This window comes from Schistocerca serialis, chromosome 1 (genome assembly GCF_023864345.2).
Source record: "Schistocerca serialis cubense isolate TAMUIC-IGC-003099 chromosome 1, iqSchSeri2.2, whole genome shotgun sequence".
Lineage (NCBI taxonomy): Eukaryota > Metazoa > Arthropoda > Insecta > Orthoptera > Acrididae > Schistocerca > Schistocerca serialis.
In genome coordinates, this window is record NC_064638.1 from 1,133,897,524 (window position 1) to 1,133,916,856 (window position 19,333).

Here is a 19,333-nt window from a genome sequence, read left to right on the forward strand (position 1 = left end):
CTACACCCTCCCATAGGTTAAGACCCCTGCCATCTTCCATGAGGGCCTTTCATATCCATCTTCCATGAGGGCCTTTCATATCCAAGTAATGTTTACGTTGTTTTGCAACCTAAAATGATCTACATCTAAATAACTCACTTTTTTAGCGAATTCACTCATGTTCTCCACTCCCATGGAAGGGGGAGGAGTGTAAAGGATGAGCCAATCCGTAGGAAAATTTTACTTTATTATATTAGCTCCCAGAGGTAACTTCATTTTTCCGTTACGGCCAACCCACAGCCGGCAGTGTCAGCTGCCTGTAAATTCTTTCGTTCCATGGTCTAGTAACAGGAAGTCAGCACCAAGGAAGGGCATGTCGATCACGTGCCTCTCTTGTGAGCTGACGAAGTAATGCAGTCCCAGGCATCGCTGACCAAACCAAGCTCTGGAAAGTTCCATCATTGCCGCCCCTGCAGGTTTATGGGTGCTGACCAATCAAGGAGGAGGAAGCTGTGTGGTTCATCAAATATACCCAGCCACCTGCCACCGGGCTCTCACTCTTGTTTTCTTGCTCTCCTACGAGTCGGACGCCGCGCCCTGTAGCAGCGAACATGTTCCGCTTCTCCCGGTGCTGCAGCACTGTGGACTTAGCTCTCGCAGACACCAACCTTCACCATACTTTACCTTCTGTCTCACCCTCACATCCCTTGGCCCGACAATATATTCCCTAAAGCGTAGCTTTTGCCAATAAATGGCCTTACAAAAGAAACTTTGTCCTGCTCTTTCCAAAACGCCCACCGCCATCCCATCTGCCCGTCCTGTACATCAGAGAGTGGGCAAGGAGATGAGCAGAAAAAGAGAGAAGCTGGAAAGGTGCATAGATGGGCAGGTACAGTGGCAGAGGGTGACACATAAAGAGAGTGAGGGAATGTTAAAAGGGAAGAGGTGACAGGACAAGGGGGTGGACACTGCTGGGTGGAGGGTGTGAGGACTGTAGATTGAGGTTGGGATTTCAACAGCAGGGAATATGTTGTAAGGAGAGCTCCAATCTGTACAGTTCAGAAAAGCTGGTGGTTGAAGGAAGGATCCAAGTGGCTCAGGTTGTGAAGCAGACATTGAAACCAAGCAATGTTTTGTTCAGCTGCATTTTATGCCTCAGGGTGGCGTACTTTGCTCCTGGCCACTGTTTGGCAGTGGCAATTCATCCTGGTGGACAGCTCATTGGTAGCCATACCAATATTAAAAGCTGTGCAATGGCTGCAGCAGAACTGATATACAACATGGCTGCTTTCACAGGTGGCCTGGCCTTTGATTGGGTAAGATAAGTCTGTGCCAGGACTGGAACAGGAAGTACTGGATGGGTGGATTGGGCAGATCTTGCACCTCTGTCTGCCATAGGTATATGACCACTATGGCAAGGGGTTGGGATTGGGATTGGCATAGGGATGGACTAAGATACTGTGGAGGTTGGTTGGGTGATGGAACAACCTTTGAGGGAGGGTTGGGAAGGATTGTGAATAGTATGTCCCACATTTCAGGGCATGATGATAGATAATCAAAGGATGTGGTTCAGTTGTTCCAGTCCAGAGAAATACTGGATGACGAGGGGGGCCTCCTTTGGAGCTGATTCTTGGGGTGGTAGAGGGTCAGGGGCATGTGAGGATATGACTTGGGAAATCTCTTTGTGGACTAGGTTTTGGGGTTAATGTCTGCGAAGGCCCTCATGAGATCTTAAGAATACCGGGTAAGGGAGTTTTTGGAACCGCAGAAATGCCGTCCAAGGGTGGCCAAGCTGTACAGGAAGGATTTTTTGGTGTGAAACAGATGACAGATATTTACATGCAGGCACTGTTGGTGGTTAGCGGATTCAATACGGACAAAGATGTGGATGAAACCATCAGAGAGGTGGAAGTCAACATCCGGGAAGGTGGCATGTTTGGCTGTGGAGGATCAGCTGAAGCAGATGATGGAAAATATGTTGAGGTCGTGAAGAAATGAGGATAGGGTGTCTTGGCCTTGAGTCCAGATCATGAATATCTTCAATGATTCTGTATCGAACAAGGGGTTATGGGGTTTGGGAGACTAGGAATGTTTTCTCTAAATGGCCCATAAAAAGACTGGCATAAGAGGGAGCTATGCGAGTACCCAAGACTTTTCTGTAGATACCTTCGCCCCAAATGAAAAACCGAGTGGGGTGGTGCAGTGGTTAGCACACTGGACTCGCATTGGGGAGGCCATCCTGATTTAGGTTTTCCATGATTTCCCTAAATCATTTCAGGAAAATGCCAGGATGGTTCCTTTGAAAAGGAACGGCCAATTTCGTTCCCAATCCTCCCTAATCTGAGCTTGTGCTCCATCTCTAATGACTTTGTTGTCAATGGGTTGTTAAACACTAATCTCCTCCTCTTCAAATGAGAAGTAGTTGTGCATCAGGATATAGTAGTAAGGTGTATGAGAAATGAAGTAGTGGTTCTGTTATCTGAAGGACATTGGGAGACGCAGTGTCCAATAGCGACAAGGGTAAGAGCATAAGAAATGTTGATGTACAGGAAGGTGACATCAACTGTGGTAAATAGGGATCCAGGAGTTAAAAGGGTAGGAATAGTGGAGAGTTGGTGAAGGAAGTGCTTGGTATCTTTGATGTGAGAGACTAGGTTTCGGGCAGTTGGTTGGAGGTGTAGATCAACAGAAGTAGAAATTCTTTCAGTAGGACCACAATAGCCAGCTACCATGGGGCATCTAAGATTGTTGTGATTATAGATTTTAAGGTGTTGTTGCAGTGAGAGGGAGGTGGCCTTCTGTCAAGTAGTCACTGTGACTCATCACAGTATGGTGGAGCCTTCATCTGCTGGGAGGATGATTATATCAGGATCTGTTTCGAAACTATTTATGGCTGCTCTGTTGAAAGGTTACAGTTCTTGGGAATTGATTTGAGGAAGAATGGTGATGCCAAGCTGGAGGTAAGGAATTCCTGAATGTTGACCACAGAGGGGTTAGGTGGTAACAGGGGAGGGGGGGGGGGGAGGAGGATCATGGCATAGCTTTTTTTTTGTCAGTATAACAACCTATCAGCTGTCCACCAGAATGAATGCCCACTGCCAACCCAGTGGCACAGCATGCAGTTGAGCACAACAAGCTCAATTTAAGTGGCTGCTTCACATCTCTGGCCACCAGGATCCTTCCATATATCACCAGCTTTTCTGAATTACACAGATGGAAGTTATCATATCCTTCATTATTGCAAGCCTCCTGGCCTCAATCTCCGTTAACCCACTATACCCACATTCTTCACCCAACAGTTTACCCTTCCTCTGTCATATTAACCCCACTCTATTCATGTCTCCAAATCATCTTTATTGCATGCTGTTCCCTGCTGGCTCTGACACCCGTACACCAGATTCGTGGCCCCTGCACCTGCCATTTTCTGCCTTCCACCTCTTTCCCTCTTCCCACCCCATTCTAACACACCAGCCAAGCTGCAATCCTAGCACTGTGCATACAGCGCACATTATGCATGGGCACAGGCAAGTGTGAGTGTGTGTGGGTAGAGGCTCTATTTCAAGAAAGTATTACTCTGCAAGCTAGCAAGTTTTCTTTCTTCTTGATGGGTGCTTGTCGGCATCTCAACACTTTTGTTTGTTGGTGAGTGGTCTCCTTTACTCCAAAAGTAGGATAAAAATGAGAACAATATAACTGAAAATAAAAAAATACATTAGAAATAAGAAGACAGACAACCAGTAATTGTTCTGTCAGTAATAAATAAAGTTTCTTTAATATGAGGAAATGATGAAAAGCAAAACATGTTTATTGATAGAAATATTGCACATAGACAAAAGACAAATTTTTTATTTTCAAAATCTGTATAGTTGTCCACAGAATGTGGAAGAAAATATAATTCATGATTCTCTGTTACAAGTATTCCAATTGTTACTGAATTACAGAGGTTTTTAGAAATTGTTCTTTTTACAATAAAAATGTGAGAGCTATGCAATGTAGACATACCCAGAAACAAATACTTTCAACAAAAGAGAAATACTAACAAAAATTAAACTCTTATAACTTGGTATTGATACCAATTGCAGTAATCTTACATACCTAAAAAAATACACAATAAAACAAAAAAATTAAACTCTTATAACTTGGTATCGATACCAATACCTAGGTATCTTACATACCTAAAAAAATACACAATAAAACAAAAAAATCTTTGGTTTTATAACAACTTAAATAGTATCCACCTTCAGTGACAAACATCATAGCTTTGATGTTTCAATACTTCTGGAAAATCAGAATTTGTTCACTTTATGGTAGAAAATTCAACCAGAATACTATAAAATATGAAAATTCCATCTTACAAACAAAAACAGGAAGAGGATTTCATGATTTTTGAAACACATTTAATTTATCTGGAAGAAAATGATATGGCAAAAGACTTAAGGTAGGTACATCCTATGATGTACTCCTTTATCGGTTTTTCCACCTGACGCTCAGTCTGTGTTTTTCTGTGTAGATAATTTGCTCAACTAATTGTCTGGTTATTTTTTGTTAACACTTTTTACTTTTACCCTAATTTATTATACCATATGTGCCTGTTATCCATATTTCTACAAAATGTGGCTTTTGATTTCATCCAGAAATTTTACAATGAATTTGGTATAGATGGTGATACAGATGGTGATTTAACATCTGTCCACACACACACACACACACACACACGATCATGAGAAAATAGGAAAGCTGTGTGTGTGTGTGTGTGTGTGTGTGTGTGTGTGTGTGTGTGTGTGTGTGTGTGTGGGTGGGTGGGTGGGTGGGAGGATGGAGAGGGGGAGGGGGTGTGTATGAATTGTTGAAAGGCATAGTTTCAAATGATGTAAACATAAAATTGGCATGGTACACATGAAATCTTATATAACAACAATAAAGTGGTGAATGACCAAATTCAACACTGTACTCCAGTTAATAACTTATATGGTGCAAAATGTTATAAAGAATCAATCTCCTGAATTGTTAACAGGAAAGACTCAAGGATGAAGAATTTTTATTTCTAGATTTAAGAAAGGTGATGGTACTACGCAACCAGTGTGGTGTACCAATTAGTGTAAAGAGGCAGGGGCAACAAAATGGTCCAGTTATAAAAGATTATGATCCAGTAAACCCCCTGGGATTAAACCACCATACATAAAGGAAATTACATTGCATTTGACATATTGTTGTTAATCTGAGAAGATGGCACAATAAATAGTTTCTTTCCACTGTTTATTCAAAAGGAATGTATAGATATCTCTGCCAAATACACATGTAATGTGCTTGAGAATTCTCTAATTTTAATGGTGGTAACATTTGGAACTGTTTGATGTGAGAAGCCTTGACTTAACTTTTTTGGAATGTATGTTGTGATCACCTAACACCAGTTGCAGACTTGGTTAGTTATAAATAACGAGTAAGTAACATGATGCATGAAGGTCATTATCAGATCTGTGAACTGCCAATGACACAACAGGTACATGAAATGAAAAGAAAAAAATGACAAGAAAATAGATGGTTACACCAAGTATGATGATAGTTTTCTGTACGGGAAAATAGTTGGACACACAGGCACAGCAGCAGATTGTAGTAAATATGAAGTCTATTGACTGGACAGGTGTCTTACATTACAGTTACAAGAAACTTTTAGCAACAGATTGTTGGTGTCTAATTATACATTGCTCTTTTCATTCTGTCTCCCTTCCATTGGTATCCCTCACTAGTTAACTATGTAACTTATTATCCTTCCCCAAAATGCAATAAAGAAGTTTTCTTCCTTCGTTTTCCACCTGTTCCATACATTTCAGATTCAGTGTTTACTTCGTGTGTTGAGTTTTTTTGCCCACCAACGCTTTTCAAATGTAAAATAATAACTTTAATAACTTGTTTTAATAACCTGTTTCAATGGACAGAAGCCATTTTTTAACACTATACTGAACATGGGTAACAAATGTTTTCCAAAAACTGTAACAAATTTTTCAAATTACAGTGAAATGCATTAAACATCTTACAAAAGACATTCAGTTAAGAATTGTGAACATGTTTCACATAAAGAATCAGTTATATGTCTTATCCCTTGGAGTGCATGAAAATCTGAAGTTAGTTTTTACTTCCACTACATCACATGGTAGGAACTGAAATTCACGGGTGAATCTTCATGCCATTTTTGAAACACGATCCAACTTAAAAACCATGAAAGCAAATATTATTTAGAGCTTTGTTCAACCTTGTAACCTGTAAGGCCTGTGAAATTTACAATAACAGTGTCCAATTTTCTGAAAATATTATGAGTATTAAACTTCCCTTACTTGCTTACAGAAACTTTTGTGCAGTACAAAAATAGATGCAAATGTTTGTTAAAATTTTCATGAGAGTAAACATTTTTTAAAAGAACTTCACTCCAAAAACTCCTAAATATTATGACTAGAGTCACTGCTTATAAATATGTGTAAAAATAAGTATGAACATGTGTCTCTCAACTCATGGCTAGGCCATATTTTTCTTTTTGAATGATATACTTCATTCATGTTTCTTCAGCTAACTCTTTTCTTCCTTCTGAGCAGCAGTTCCTTCTGGTGCTGGGACAACTTCCAAGGATTTATCCAGATCCCATGCAGAATCTGAAAGATAAAAATCTACACTGTAGAGATTAAAATCTAAAAACCTTCAATCTCTTACCTGCAGACAAACTGTAGGTGGTGCATAGGTCTACAGAAAGATTAGATGATAACTTGTAGAGTTTGAACTTTCACACTTCTTCTAGTTCCACATACACACACACACTTGTATACAACTGGATACAGATCCCTGGCAACCCTAACCCTTGATGAGTAATAATCCAAGGAGATGAACGGGGAGGGGGGGGGGGGGATGACAGAAGTAGGGCAACACAGAGGGGGATAGGGCACGGGAGAACGTATTAGAAGGTAAGCGAGTTAGACAAGTAGCTCTCAATAGTGAAGGCAAAGCTGTGGATTTGTAGTGATAAAAATCATGAAAGTTAGGTGGCAGAATATGAGAGAGAAGTGAACTGAATTAGAATGAGAGAGAATTAGTGGAATTAGTGGTACAGGCAGAAAAAGACAAGAAAGGATAGATAGAATGTATCCATTCATATTTCAGATTGTTACAACAGGTTCACCAGTGCCAATGACAGCCTTCTGGCTTGATATGTGCTTGTCCTGTATGGACTGCATAGTGTACTTATGTAGACAATGAGGTACACTGAAATACCAATCTGACACTGCATGATGCAGTACATAGGCATGAGACACTCTAATTTTACTGACAACTGCATGCATCTACATCTACGCCTACATCTATATTCTGCCAGTCACTTTATGGTGTTTGCTAAAGAGTAATTCCGCTACCGTTATCAACCCTCTATCCTGTTCCAATCGTGAATGGTGCTCAGGAAGAATGACTGCTGGTAAAGCTGTGCATGAACTATAATTTTCTCATCATGATCATTTTGTGAGATGTATGTAGGAGGAAGAAATATGTTGCCCGACTCACCCTGGAACACGTGCTCTCGAAATTTCAACAGTGAACCTCTCCTTGATACATAAAATCTCTCTTGTAGCATCTGCCATCAGAGTTTGGTGAGAATCTCCATAATGCTCTCATGCTGAATAAATGATCCCATTATGAAACAAGCCACTCTGAGTTGGACCTCTTCTTCTTTTGATCAAACTTGGCAAAGGTCCCAAACTGATGAACAGTGCTCAAGAATCAACTGAAAGAGTGTTTCGTTAGACACTTCCTTCGTGAATGCATTATGTTTTCTAATAATCCTCCCAATGACTTTCAATGTGACATCTGATTTCCTTACAATTTGTTTTATATGGTCATTCCACAGGGTTATGCGTAGGTACTTTGGGGTAATTATTATTTCCTGTGATTTGCCAGTAATAGTGTAATCATACTGAAGTGAATCTCTTTGTCTATTCATGTGCAATATGTTACATTTATTTACATTCAGGGTCATATGCCAGTCCCTGCATCAATCATCTAGCTGCATTTCAATACAGTCTCATTCCATAAACAACAGTATCATCTGCAGAATGCCTCTTTGAGCTTCCATTATTTTGCACTCATTAATATATAAATAGAAGCAGTCCCATAAATTTTCCTTGAGGTACTCCTGAAATTATCTTTGTGGAGTTTGTTCTACTGAAAATGATACGTTGAGTTCTGTCTGCAAGCAAGTCCTGTATCCAATCACCAGTCTGGACCAGTAATTCATAAGCTTGTATTTTGTTCAATAAACAACAGTGCAAAAATATAATGTGTGTGTGTGTGTGTGTTTGAGGTTTACGGGCACTAAACAGCGTGGTCATCAGTGACCAAATGCATAAAAACAGGAACACATGCAGTGAAGGGACTAAGACGAACAGCGAACAAAATATAATGAATACTTTCCAGGAAGTAAAGGAACATGGCATCAACCTGAGCACCTTTTTTTACAGTGTCAACCACAGACCTCATGGATGAACTGAGCAAGTTATGAAACTTCCTGGCAGATTAAAACTGTGTGCCAGACCGAGACTCGAACTCAGGACCTTTGCCTTTCGTGGGCAAGTGCTGTACCATCTGAGCTACCCAAGCACGACTCACGCCCTGTTCTCACGGCTTTACTTCCACCAGTACCTGGTCTTCAACCTTCCAAACTTCACAGAAGCTCGCCAGTTTTAATCTGCCACGAAGTTTCATATCAGCGCACACTCCACTGCAGAGTGAAAATCTCATTCTGGAAGCATCCCCCCCGCTGTGGCTAAGCCATGTCTCTGCAATATCCTTTCTTCCAGGAGTGCTAGTTCTGCCTGGTTCGCAGGAGAGATTCTGTGAAGTTTGGAAGGTAGGAGACGAGGTACTGGTGGAAGTAAAGCTGTGAGGATGGGTCGTGAGTTGTGCTTGGGTAGCTCAGATGGTAGAGCACTTGCCCAGAAAAGGCAAAGGTCCTGAGTTCGAGTCTCGGTCCAGCACACAGTTTTAATCTGCCAGGGAGTTTCATATCAGCGTGCACTCCGCTGCAGAGTGAAAATCTCATTCTAGAGCAAGCTATGTTTTGCAAAATCGATATTTGCAGAATTCATGTTTATTTTTATAGGGGAGATTTTCATTCTCCACGAACATCACAATACATGAAAATAAAACATTTTCTACATCAACATCAGCAAAATAAATCTATAATTATGTACAGTTTTTGATGACTTTTCTTGAAAGCATATATGACATGTGCTTTTTTAAAATCACTAGGTACCCTTCACTGCTCCAGTGACTGATGATAAACTACTGCAGAAGAGGATCAAGTTCCTTTTTGTAGACCCTCACAGGTATCTCATATGGCTGATTTGCTTTTCCACTGCTGAGCAGGTTTAGATGATTATCTATTCATGATTACTTATCTCAGTATCTGCTATTTCAGCACTTGTGTAGCGATTAAAAGGAGGCACTGTATTACGACCTTCCACAGTGGAACAATTTTGGAAGACCAAATTCAGTATTTTGTCATTCTCCTCTATCAACTTTGTCTCAACACCAGTATGGTCACTGAGGATTGAACAGATGATTTCAATCCACTCTCTGACTTAATGTAAGATCAAAACGTCTTAGAATTTATTGTTAGATTGTTTGGTAAAATTTGACTTTGGAACTAATTAAATGCTTTTTGCAGCCGTCTCCTCATTCTCATTTTGTCTTCAGTCAGCTTCTGCTTGTCTAACACGCTTTCAGTTCACTTAAATCCGAGACGAAGCTCTCTTTGCTTTCATAGTAACTTTCTGGCACATCTGGAATGACGGTGAGTCTTTTCCATCTGAATAGCTAAATATCAATAAAACCCCAAGATACACTAAAATTCTAAACAGAATTTGGAACAGATTAAGTATCTCTCTTCGCTATAATTTATGGAAGATCCCTTAAGCACAGAAATGTTCCCTATGACTGGAAATGGGCACAGGTCATATTTATAAATAAAAAAGGAGAAATGACATGTAGAATTACTATACTGTTTCACTCACCTCTGCCTGAATAAACTGTCTGAGCCAGAATACTAGAAAAAATTTTGAATTCAAATGTTATGACCCACCTAGAACAAAACAACCTTTCCCACAGAAATTGTCATAATTGATTCTAGAACAAATTTTCACTCTGCAGCAGAGTGCACGCTGATATGAAACTTTCTGGTAGATTAAAACTTTGTGCCAGACCAGTAATCAAACCTGGCACAGTGTTACTCCCACAAGTACCTCATCACTTACCTCACAAAACTGACATTCTCCAGCTAATTTACACTACTGGGTCCTAGGTTCGAGTCCCGGTCTGGCACATAGTTTCAATCTGCCAGCAAATTTCATTTCATCATTGAACATTTGAAAGTCAACTACTGGTCTTCTCCCATGATAACCTCAGTGCTACAGATACACTCTTGAAAATATTTTGATGCAGTACCATACCAACACCTTCTAAAGAAAACATGTTGATACAGTGTATCTAACTAAGTTTGTGATTGAATATAATAGAGGGAAACATTCCACGTGGGAAAAATATATTTAAAAACAAAGGTGATGTGACTTACCATACGAAAGTGCTGGTAGGTCGATAGAAACACAAACAAACACATACATACACACAAAATTCTAGCTTTCGCAACCAATGGTTGCTTCGTCAGGAAAGAGGGAAGGAGAGGGAAAGACGAAAGGATGTGGGTTTTAAGGGAGAGGGTAAGGAGTCATTCCAATCCCGGGAGCAGAAAGACTTACCTTAGGGGGAAATAAGGACAGGTATACACTCGCACACACACACATATCCATTCGCACATACACAGACACAAGTAGACATTTGTAAAGGCAAAGAGTTTCGGCAGAGATGTCAGTCGAGGCGGAAGTACAGAGGCAAAGATGTTGTTGAAAGACAGGTGAGGTATGAGCGGCGGCAACTTGAAATTAGCGGAGGTTGAGGCCTGGCGGATAACGAGAAGAGAGGATATACTGAAGGGCAAGTTCCCATCTCCAGAGTTCTGACAGGTTGGTGTTAGTGGGAAGTATCCAGATAACCCGGCCGGTGTAACACTGTGCCAAGATGTGCTGGCCGTGCACCAAGGCATGTTTAGCCACAGGGTGATCCTCATTACCAACAAACACTGTCTGCCTGTGTCCATTCATGCGAATGGACAGTTTGTTGCTGGTCATTCCCACATAGAAAGCTTCACAGTGAAGGCAGGTCAGTTGTTAAATCACGTGGGTGCTTTCACATGTGGCTCTGCCTTTGATCGTGTACACCTTCCGGGTTACAGGACTGGAGTAGGTGGTGGTGGGAGGGTGCATTGGACAGGTTTTACACCGGGGGCGGTTACAAGGGTAGGAGCCAGATGGTAAGGAAGGTGGTTTGGGGATTTCATAGGGATGAACTAAGAGGTTACGAAGGTTAGGTGGACGGCGGAAAGACACTCTTGGTGGAGTGGGGAGGCTTTCATGAAGGATGGATCTCATTTCAGGGCAGGATTTGAGGAAGTCGTATCCCTGCTGGAGAGCCACATTCAGAGTCTGATCCAGTCCCGGAAAGTATCCTGTCACAAGTGGGGCACTTTTGTGGTTCTTCTGTGGGAGGTTCTGGGTTTGAGGGGACGAGGAAGTGCCTCTGGTTATTTGCTTCTGTACCAGGTCGGGAGGGTAGTTGCGGGATGTGAAAGCTGTTTTCAGGTTGTTGGTGTAACGGTTTAGGGATTCCGGACTGGAGCAGATTCATTTGCCATGAAGACCTAGGCTGTAGGGAAGGGACCGTTTGATGTGGAATGGATGGCAGCTGTCATAATGGAGGTACTGTTGCTTGTTGGTGGGTTTGATGTGGACGGACGTGTGAAGCTGGCCATTGGACAAATGGAGGTCAACGTCGAGGAAAGTGACATGGGATTTGGAGTAGGACCAGGTGAATCTGATGGAACCAAAGGAGCTGAGGTTGGAGAGGAAATTCTGGAGTTCTTCTTCACTGTGTGTCCAGATCATGAAGATGTCATCAATAAATCTGTACCAAACTTTGGGTTGGCAGGCCTGGGTAACCAAGAAGGCTTCCTCTAAGCGACCCATGAATAGGTTGGCGTACGAGGGGACCATCCTGGCACCCATGGCTGTTCCCTTTAATTGTTGGTATGTCTGGCATTCAAAAGTGAAGAAGTTGTGGGTCAGGATGAAGCTGGCTAAGGTAATGAGGAAAGAGGTTTTAGGTAGGGTGGCAGGTGATCGGCGTGAAGGGAAGCGCTCCATCGCAGCGAGGCCCTGGACATGCGGAATATTTGTGTATAAGGAAGTGGCATCAATGGTTACAAGGATGGTTTCCGGGGGTAATAGATTGGGTAAGGATTCCAGGCATTCGAGAAAGTGGTTGGTGTCTTTGATGAAGGATGGGAGACTGCATGTAATGGGTTGTCGGTGTTGATCTACGTAGGCAGAGATACGTTCTGTGGAGGCTTGGTAACCAGCTACAATGGGGCGGCTGGGATGATTGGGTTTGTGAATTTTAGGAAGAAGGTAGAAGGTAGGGGTGCGGGGTGTCGGTGGGGTCAGTAGGTTGATGGAGTCAGGTGAAAGGTTTTGTAGGGGGCCTAAGGTTCTGAGGATTCCTTGAAGCTCCGCCTGGACATCAGGAATGGGATTACCTTGGCAAACTTTGTATGTGGTGTTGTCTGAAAGCTGACGCAGTCCCTCAGCCACATACTCCCGACGATCAAGTACCACGGTTGTACAACCCTTGTCTGCCGGAAGAATGACGATGGATCGGTCAGCCTTCAGATCACGTATAGCTTGGGCTTCAGCACTGGTGATGTTGGGAGAAGGATTAAGGTTTTTTAAGAAGGACTGAGAAGCAAGGCTGGAAGTCAGAAATTCCTGGAAGGTTTGGAGAGGGTGATTTTGAGGAAGAGGAGGTGGGTCCCGCTGTGACGGAGGACGGAACTTTTCCAGGCAGGGTTCAATTTGGATAGTGTCTTGGGGAGTTGGATCATTAGGAGTAGGATTAGGATCATTTTTCTTCGTGGCAAAGTGATATTTCCAGCAGAGAGTACGAGTGTAGGGCAGTAAATCTTTGACGAGGGCTGTTTGGTTGAATCTGGGAGTGGGGCTGAAGGTGAGGCCTTTGGATAGGACAGAGGTTTCTGATTGGGAGAGAGGTTTGGAGGAAAGGTTAACTACTGAATTGGGGTGTTGTGGTTCCAGATTGCGTTGATTGGAATCTTGAGGTTTTGGAGGGAGTGGAGCTGGAAGTGGGAGATTGAGTAGATGGGAGAGACTGGGTTTGTGTACAATGAGAGGAGGTTGAGGTTTGCTGGAAAGGTTGTGAAGGGTGAGTGAGTTGCCTTTCCGGAGGTGGGAAACCAGGAGATTGGATAATTTTTTGAGGTGGAGGGTGGCATGCTGTACTAATTTGCGGTTGGCCTGTAGGAGGATGGTTTGAACAGCCGGTGTGGATGTGGGAGAGGAAAGATTGAGGACTTTTATTAAGGATAGGAGTTGATGGGTGTGTTCATTGGCTGAGTTGATGTGTAGGTGAAGGATTAGGTGGGTGAGGGCAATGGATTGTTCAGTTTGGAACTGGTATAGGGACTGATGGAAAGAAGGGTTGCAGCCAGAGATGGGAACTTTAAGTGTGAGGCCTTTAGGGGTAATGCCAAATGTCAGTCAAGCCTGAGAAAATAAAATATGGGAGCGTAATCTGGCTAGGGCGAAGACATGTTGGCGGAGGGAATATAATAAAACTTAATGGGGTCATTGTGGGGGTGTTGTGAGGGTGACATGGTATTAGAAGGTGGAAAGTGTAACATGAGGCTGAAATGAAAATGAAATATAATTGTTGGGTTCAAATTAATGATATGGTTATAATAGAGGGAAACATTCCACGTAGGAAAAATATATCTAAAAACAAAGATGATGTGACTTACCAAATGAAAGTGCTGGCAGGTCGACAGACACACAAACAAACACAAACATACACACAAAATTCAAGCTTTCGCAACAAACTGTTGCCTCATCAGGAAAGAGGGAAGGAGAGGGAAAGACGAAAGGATGTGGGTTTTAAGGGAGAGGGTAAGGAGTCATTCCAATCCCGGGAGCGGAAAGACTTACCTTAGGGGGAAAAAAAGGCGGGTATACACTCGCACACACACACATATCCATCCACACATATAGAGACACAAGCAGACATATTTAAAGACCATATGGTCTTTAAATATGTCTGCTTGTGTCTGTATATGTGTGGATGGATATGTGTGTGTGTGCGAGTGTATATCCATCCACACATATAGAGACACAAGCAGACATATTTAAAGACCATATGGTCTTTAAATATGTCTGCTTGTGTCTGTATATATGTGGATGGATGTGTGTGTGTGTGCGAGTGTATACCCGTCCTTTTTTCCCCCTAAGGTAAGTCTCCGCTCCCGGGATTGGAATGACTCCTTACCCTCTCCCTTAAAACCCACATCCTTTCGTCTTTCCCTCTCCTTCCCTCTTTCCTGATGAGGCAACAGTTTGTTGCGAAAGCTTGTACGGTCCCTTCCCTACAGCCTAGGTCTTTTTGGCAAACGAATCTGCTCCAGTCCGGAATCCCTAAACCATTACACCAACAACCTGAAAACAGCTTTCACACCCCGCAACTACCCTCCCGACCTGGTACAGAAGCAAATAACCAGAGCCACTTCCTCGTCCCCTCAAACCCAGAACCTCCCACAGAAGAACCACAAAAGTGCCCCACTTGTGACAGGATACCTTCTGGGATTGGATCAGACTCTGAATGTGGCTCTCCAGCAGGGATACGACTTCCTCAAATCCTGCCCTGAAATGAGATCCATTCTTCATGAAATCCTCCCCACTCCACCAAGAGTGTCTTTCCGCCGTCCACCTAACCTTCGTAACCTCTTAGTTCATCCCTATGAAATCCCCAAACCACCTTCCTTACCCTCTGGCTCCTACCCTTGTAACCGCCCCCGGTGTAAAACCTGTCCTATGCACCCTCCCACCACCACCTACTCCAGTCCTTTAACCCGGAAGGTGTACATGATCAAAGGCAGAGCCACGTGTGAAAGCACCCACGTGATTTACCAACTGACCTGCCTACACTGTGAAGCTTTCTATGTGGGAATGACCAGCAACAAACTGTCCATTCGCATGAATGGACACAGGCAGACAGTGTCTGTTGGTAATGAGGATCACCCTGTGGCTAAACATGCCTTGGTGCACGGCCAGCACATCTTGGCACAGTGTTACACCATCCGGGTTATCTGGATACTTCCCACTAACACCAACCTGTCAGAACTCTGGAGATGGGAACTTGCCCTTCAGTATATCCTCTCTTCTCGTTATCCGCCAGGCCTCAACCTCCGCTAATTTCAAGTTGCCGCCACTCATACCTCACCTGTCTTTCAACAACATCTTTGCCTCTGTACTTCTGCCTCGACTGACATCTCTGCCGAAACTCTTTGCCTTTACAAATGTCTTCTTGTGTCTGTGTATGTGCGGATGGATATGTGTGTGTGTGCGAGTGTATACCTGTCCTTTTTTCCCCCTAAGGTAAGTCTTTCTGCTCCCAGGATTGGAATGACTCCTTACCCTCTCCCTTAAAACCCACATCCTTTCGCCTTTCCCTCTCCTTCCCTCTTTCCTGACGAAGCAACCATTGGTTGCGAAAGCTAGAATTTTGTGTGTATGTATGTGCTTGTTTGTGTTTCTATCGACCTGCCAGCGCTTTCGTATGGTAAGTTACATCATCTTTGTTTTTAAATATAAGTTTGTGATTGGATTTAAATATCCTGGCAGGCAGGAACAACACATTATTATGAACAAAGAGTCATTTATAGACGCTGAAGTAATATTGTGTGTGCCCCAAGGGAATGTAATTGGTTATGTATTACTGAATTAGATGGTAGTATTAGTTGGAAACCAGGCTTCTCACAGATGATTCATTATTTATGAGAAAATTCTAGCATGTATGAAAGACCATAATATACAGTTAAGAGATAAATAACCTCATGCAAAGTCTGGCAACTAACTCTTAATTTACATCTATATCTACATCTACATAGATACTACACAAGCCACCGTGTGTGGCAGAGAGTAACCTGTACCACTGCTTGTCATTTACTTTCCTGTTCCACTTGAAAATAGAGCACCATAATTTCTCGTACTTATCTTCATGGTCCTTACGTCCAATGGATGTTGGCGGCAGTAGAATCATTCGGCAGTCAGCTTCAAATGCCAGTTCTCTAAATTTCCTCAATAGTGTTTCTCAAAAAGAACATCTCCTTCCTTCCAGGGATTCCCATTTGAGTTCCGTAACACTTACATGTTGTTTCAATCTACCAGTAATAAATCTAGCAGCCCACCTCAGAACTGCTTCGATGTCTTTCTTCAATCTGACGTGGCATGGATCCCAAACACTAAAGTAGTACTCAAGAATAGGTGACATGAGAATCCTATATGTGGCCTCCTTTACAAGTGAACCACTCTTTCCTAAAATTCTCCCAATAAACTGAAGTCAACCATTCGTCTTCACTACCACAGTTCTCACATGCCCATTCCACCTCGTATCGCTTTGCAGCATTATGGCCAGACATTTAAATGACTTGATTGTGTCAAGGTGGACACTAGTAATACTGTATCCATACATTACAAGTTTGATCTTGCTACTCACCTGCAATAAATTACATTTTTCCACATTTAGGGCTAGCTGCCATTCATCACACCAACTGGCAATTTTGTCTAATTCATCTTGTACCCTCCTACAGTCAGTCAACTTTGACACCTTACCATACACCACAGCATCATCAGCAAACAACTGAAGATAGATGCCCACCCTGTCTGCCAAATCATTTGTGTGTACAGAGAACAACTGTGGTCCTATCACACTTTCCTGGGGCACTCCTGACATACCCTTGTCTCTGATGAACACTCTCCATCGAGGACAACATACTGGGTTCTATTACTGAAGAAGTCTTTGAGCCACTCACGTATCTGTGAACATATTCCATATGCTTGTACCTTCGTTAACAGCCTGCAATGGGACACTGTGTCAAATTTCCGGAAATCTAGAAATATGGAATCTGCTTGTTGCTCTTATCCATAGTTCCCAGTATACCATGTTAGAAAAGGGCAAGCTGAGTTTTCCACCGGTGATACTTTCTAAAACCATGTTGATTCGTGGACATAAGCTTCTCAGTTTTAAGAAAGTTTATCACATTTGAACTGAGAATATATTCAAGGATTCTGCGGCAAACGGAAGTTAGGGATATTGTTCTGTAATTCTGCATGTGTGTTCTTTTATCTTCTTATATACTAGAGTCACCTGAACTTTTTTCCATTTGCTTGAGACTTCGTGCTGCATGAGATATTCATAATAAAAGCAAGCTGTGTAATGGGCCAATGCCATAGAGTATTCTTTGTAAAATCAAACTGGGATTCCTTCCAGACCTGGTGATTTATTTGCTTTCAAATTTTTCAGTTGTTTCCCTATGCCAGATATGCTTATTACTATATCATCCATAGAGGAGTCTCCCCAATCATCGAATAATTGTACGTTTGTATGATTGTCCAGTGTGAACAATTTCTTGAATGTGAAATTTAAAACTTTGGCTTTCGCTTTCCTATCTTCAACTGCCACACCAGACTGGTCAACAAAGAACTGAGTGGAAGCCTTACATACAACTAGAATTTTCTTGGTAGTTGTTGTATGCTTTGCACATGGACATACGTCTCCAGGCCATGATTTACAGTCTCCATAAACTTTGCCCATAATTCCTCTACATCCATCTTACTGGAACTAAGTATGCCAATTCACTGTCTACGTGAGATGTTAATAATTGTTTATCTGATCTATCTACAGAAACACTCTCATAGCCTTCTTGGCTGATTTATTAACATTTGTAATCATAGTTGCTATAATGACATCAGTTTTCAGAAAACATGTTCAAAAGTATTTCGCATGACTGTCTGTCCAAACCTTCCACAATGAATCATAGATACCCCAGTCTATACTCAGCAGCTTAAAGTCACCTCCAACTAGTACTACATGGTCTGGGTATTTATGTGGTATTGGCCGTAGACTTCCTTTGAATGACTTTAGAACTGTCACAGCGGAACCGGGTGTCCGGTACAAACACTCAACAATTAATGTAGAAAAATATAAAGTTGTTCATTTCACAGAACATAAAAGTGTAATACGATGGTATACCAGCAAAGTGCAGAGCAAGACATCTCTATTGCACATCAGTCGTAGGTCGACTGTGTTATGTGCCCAGCACATCTTCACCCAGTGGGTTTGCCCTACCCTTGCCCAACAGGCACTGCCTGTCGTTGACTTGACATATTTTACAAACAGTCTGCTGGCCCAACAGGCACTGCCTGTTGTTGACATGACATATTTTACAAACAGTCTGCCGATACACTGATTGTTACAGGCGCCACCAGCCTCACTTCCGAGACACTTGCATCATGAAACCAGCAGTGCTGCTATCGAGAAAACTACACTGGGCCATCTCTGCACAGCTTCACGGGATACCACATGGCACGACACCATTTGGACCTACCTCCTAGAGCTACATGGGATGAGGCTGCTCAATGGAATTGGTATTACGCCAGTAGACTTTATATATGTTACTTTTATGTGAACATGTACTGCTTTCAGTAGTTAGTTGAACCAAACTTATTGTGAACTTGTGGCACAAACAAAGTATTCTTAAGTTCAATCTGGGAATCATCATTCACTAAAGGGTGCATCCCTCACAGGGGCCTGACAGTGGTGACAATGAGTTACCTGCTACACTCTAGTCTCATAGGAGGCACTGCTTTATTGCTCATGTTTGATACTGTTTCATGTGATTGGCACCTTCAAGCTGCGAGTACCTTTTCTGTACTTTTGGACATGGATTACCTAGTGTTTGTTCACTATTCTTATTGTGGTGTCACCGCCAGACACCACACTTGCTAGGTGGTAGCTTAAATCGGCCGCGGTCCATGTAGTACATGTCGGACCCGCGTGTCGCCACTGTGTAATCGCAGACCTAGCGCCACCACCAAGGCAGGTCTCGTGATACGAGAGAGCACCGCCCAGTTGTACGAGAACCTAGCTACCGCCCAGTTGTACGAGAACCTAGCTACCGCCCAGTTGTATGAGAACCTAGCTACCGACCAGATGTACGAAGCCTTTCTCTCTCATTAGCCGAGAGACAGAATAGCCATCAGCTAAGTTAATGGCTACGAACTAGCAAGGCGTCATTTGTATCAGTGCCTCTAGCTTACGAGTATTCAAGAGAGATGTATTCCAAGGACTAATAAAAAGATAAGTA

The 19,333-nt window shown here is 42.5% G+C and overlaps 1 protein-coding gene across 1 annotated transcript in view; it reads right to left on the reverse strand.

Moving 5' to 3' along the window:
• Positions 1–4,795: 4,795 nt before the first annotated feature.
• Positions 4,796–19,333, reverse strand: part of LOC126455880 (ADP-ribosylation factor-like protein 13B) — a gene marked incomplete at its 5' end in the record, with an annotated part of 214,049 nt that continues 199,511 nt past the window's right edge. The window contains one exon of the mRNA XM_050091643.1: positions 4,796–6,623. Within this exon, the coding sequence (XP_049947600.1) occupies positions 6,541–6,623 (83 nt within the window). The remainder of the gene's footprint in view (positions 6,624–19,333) is intronic.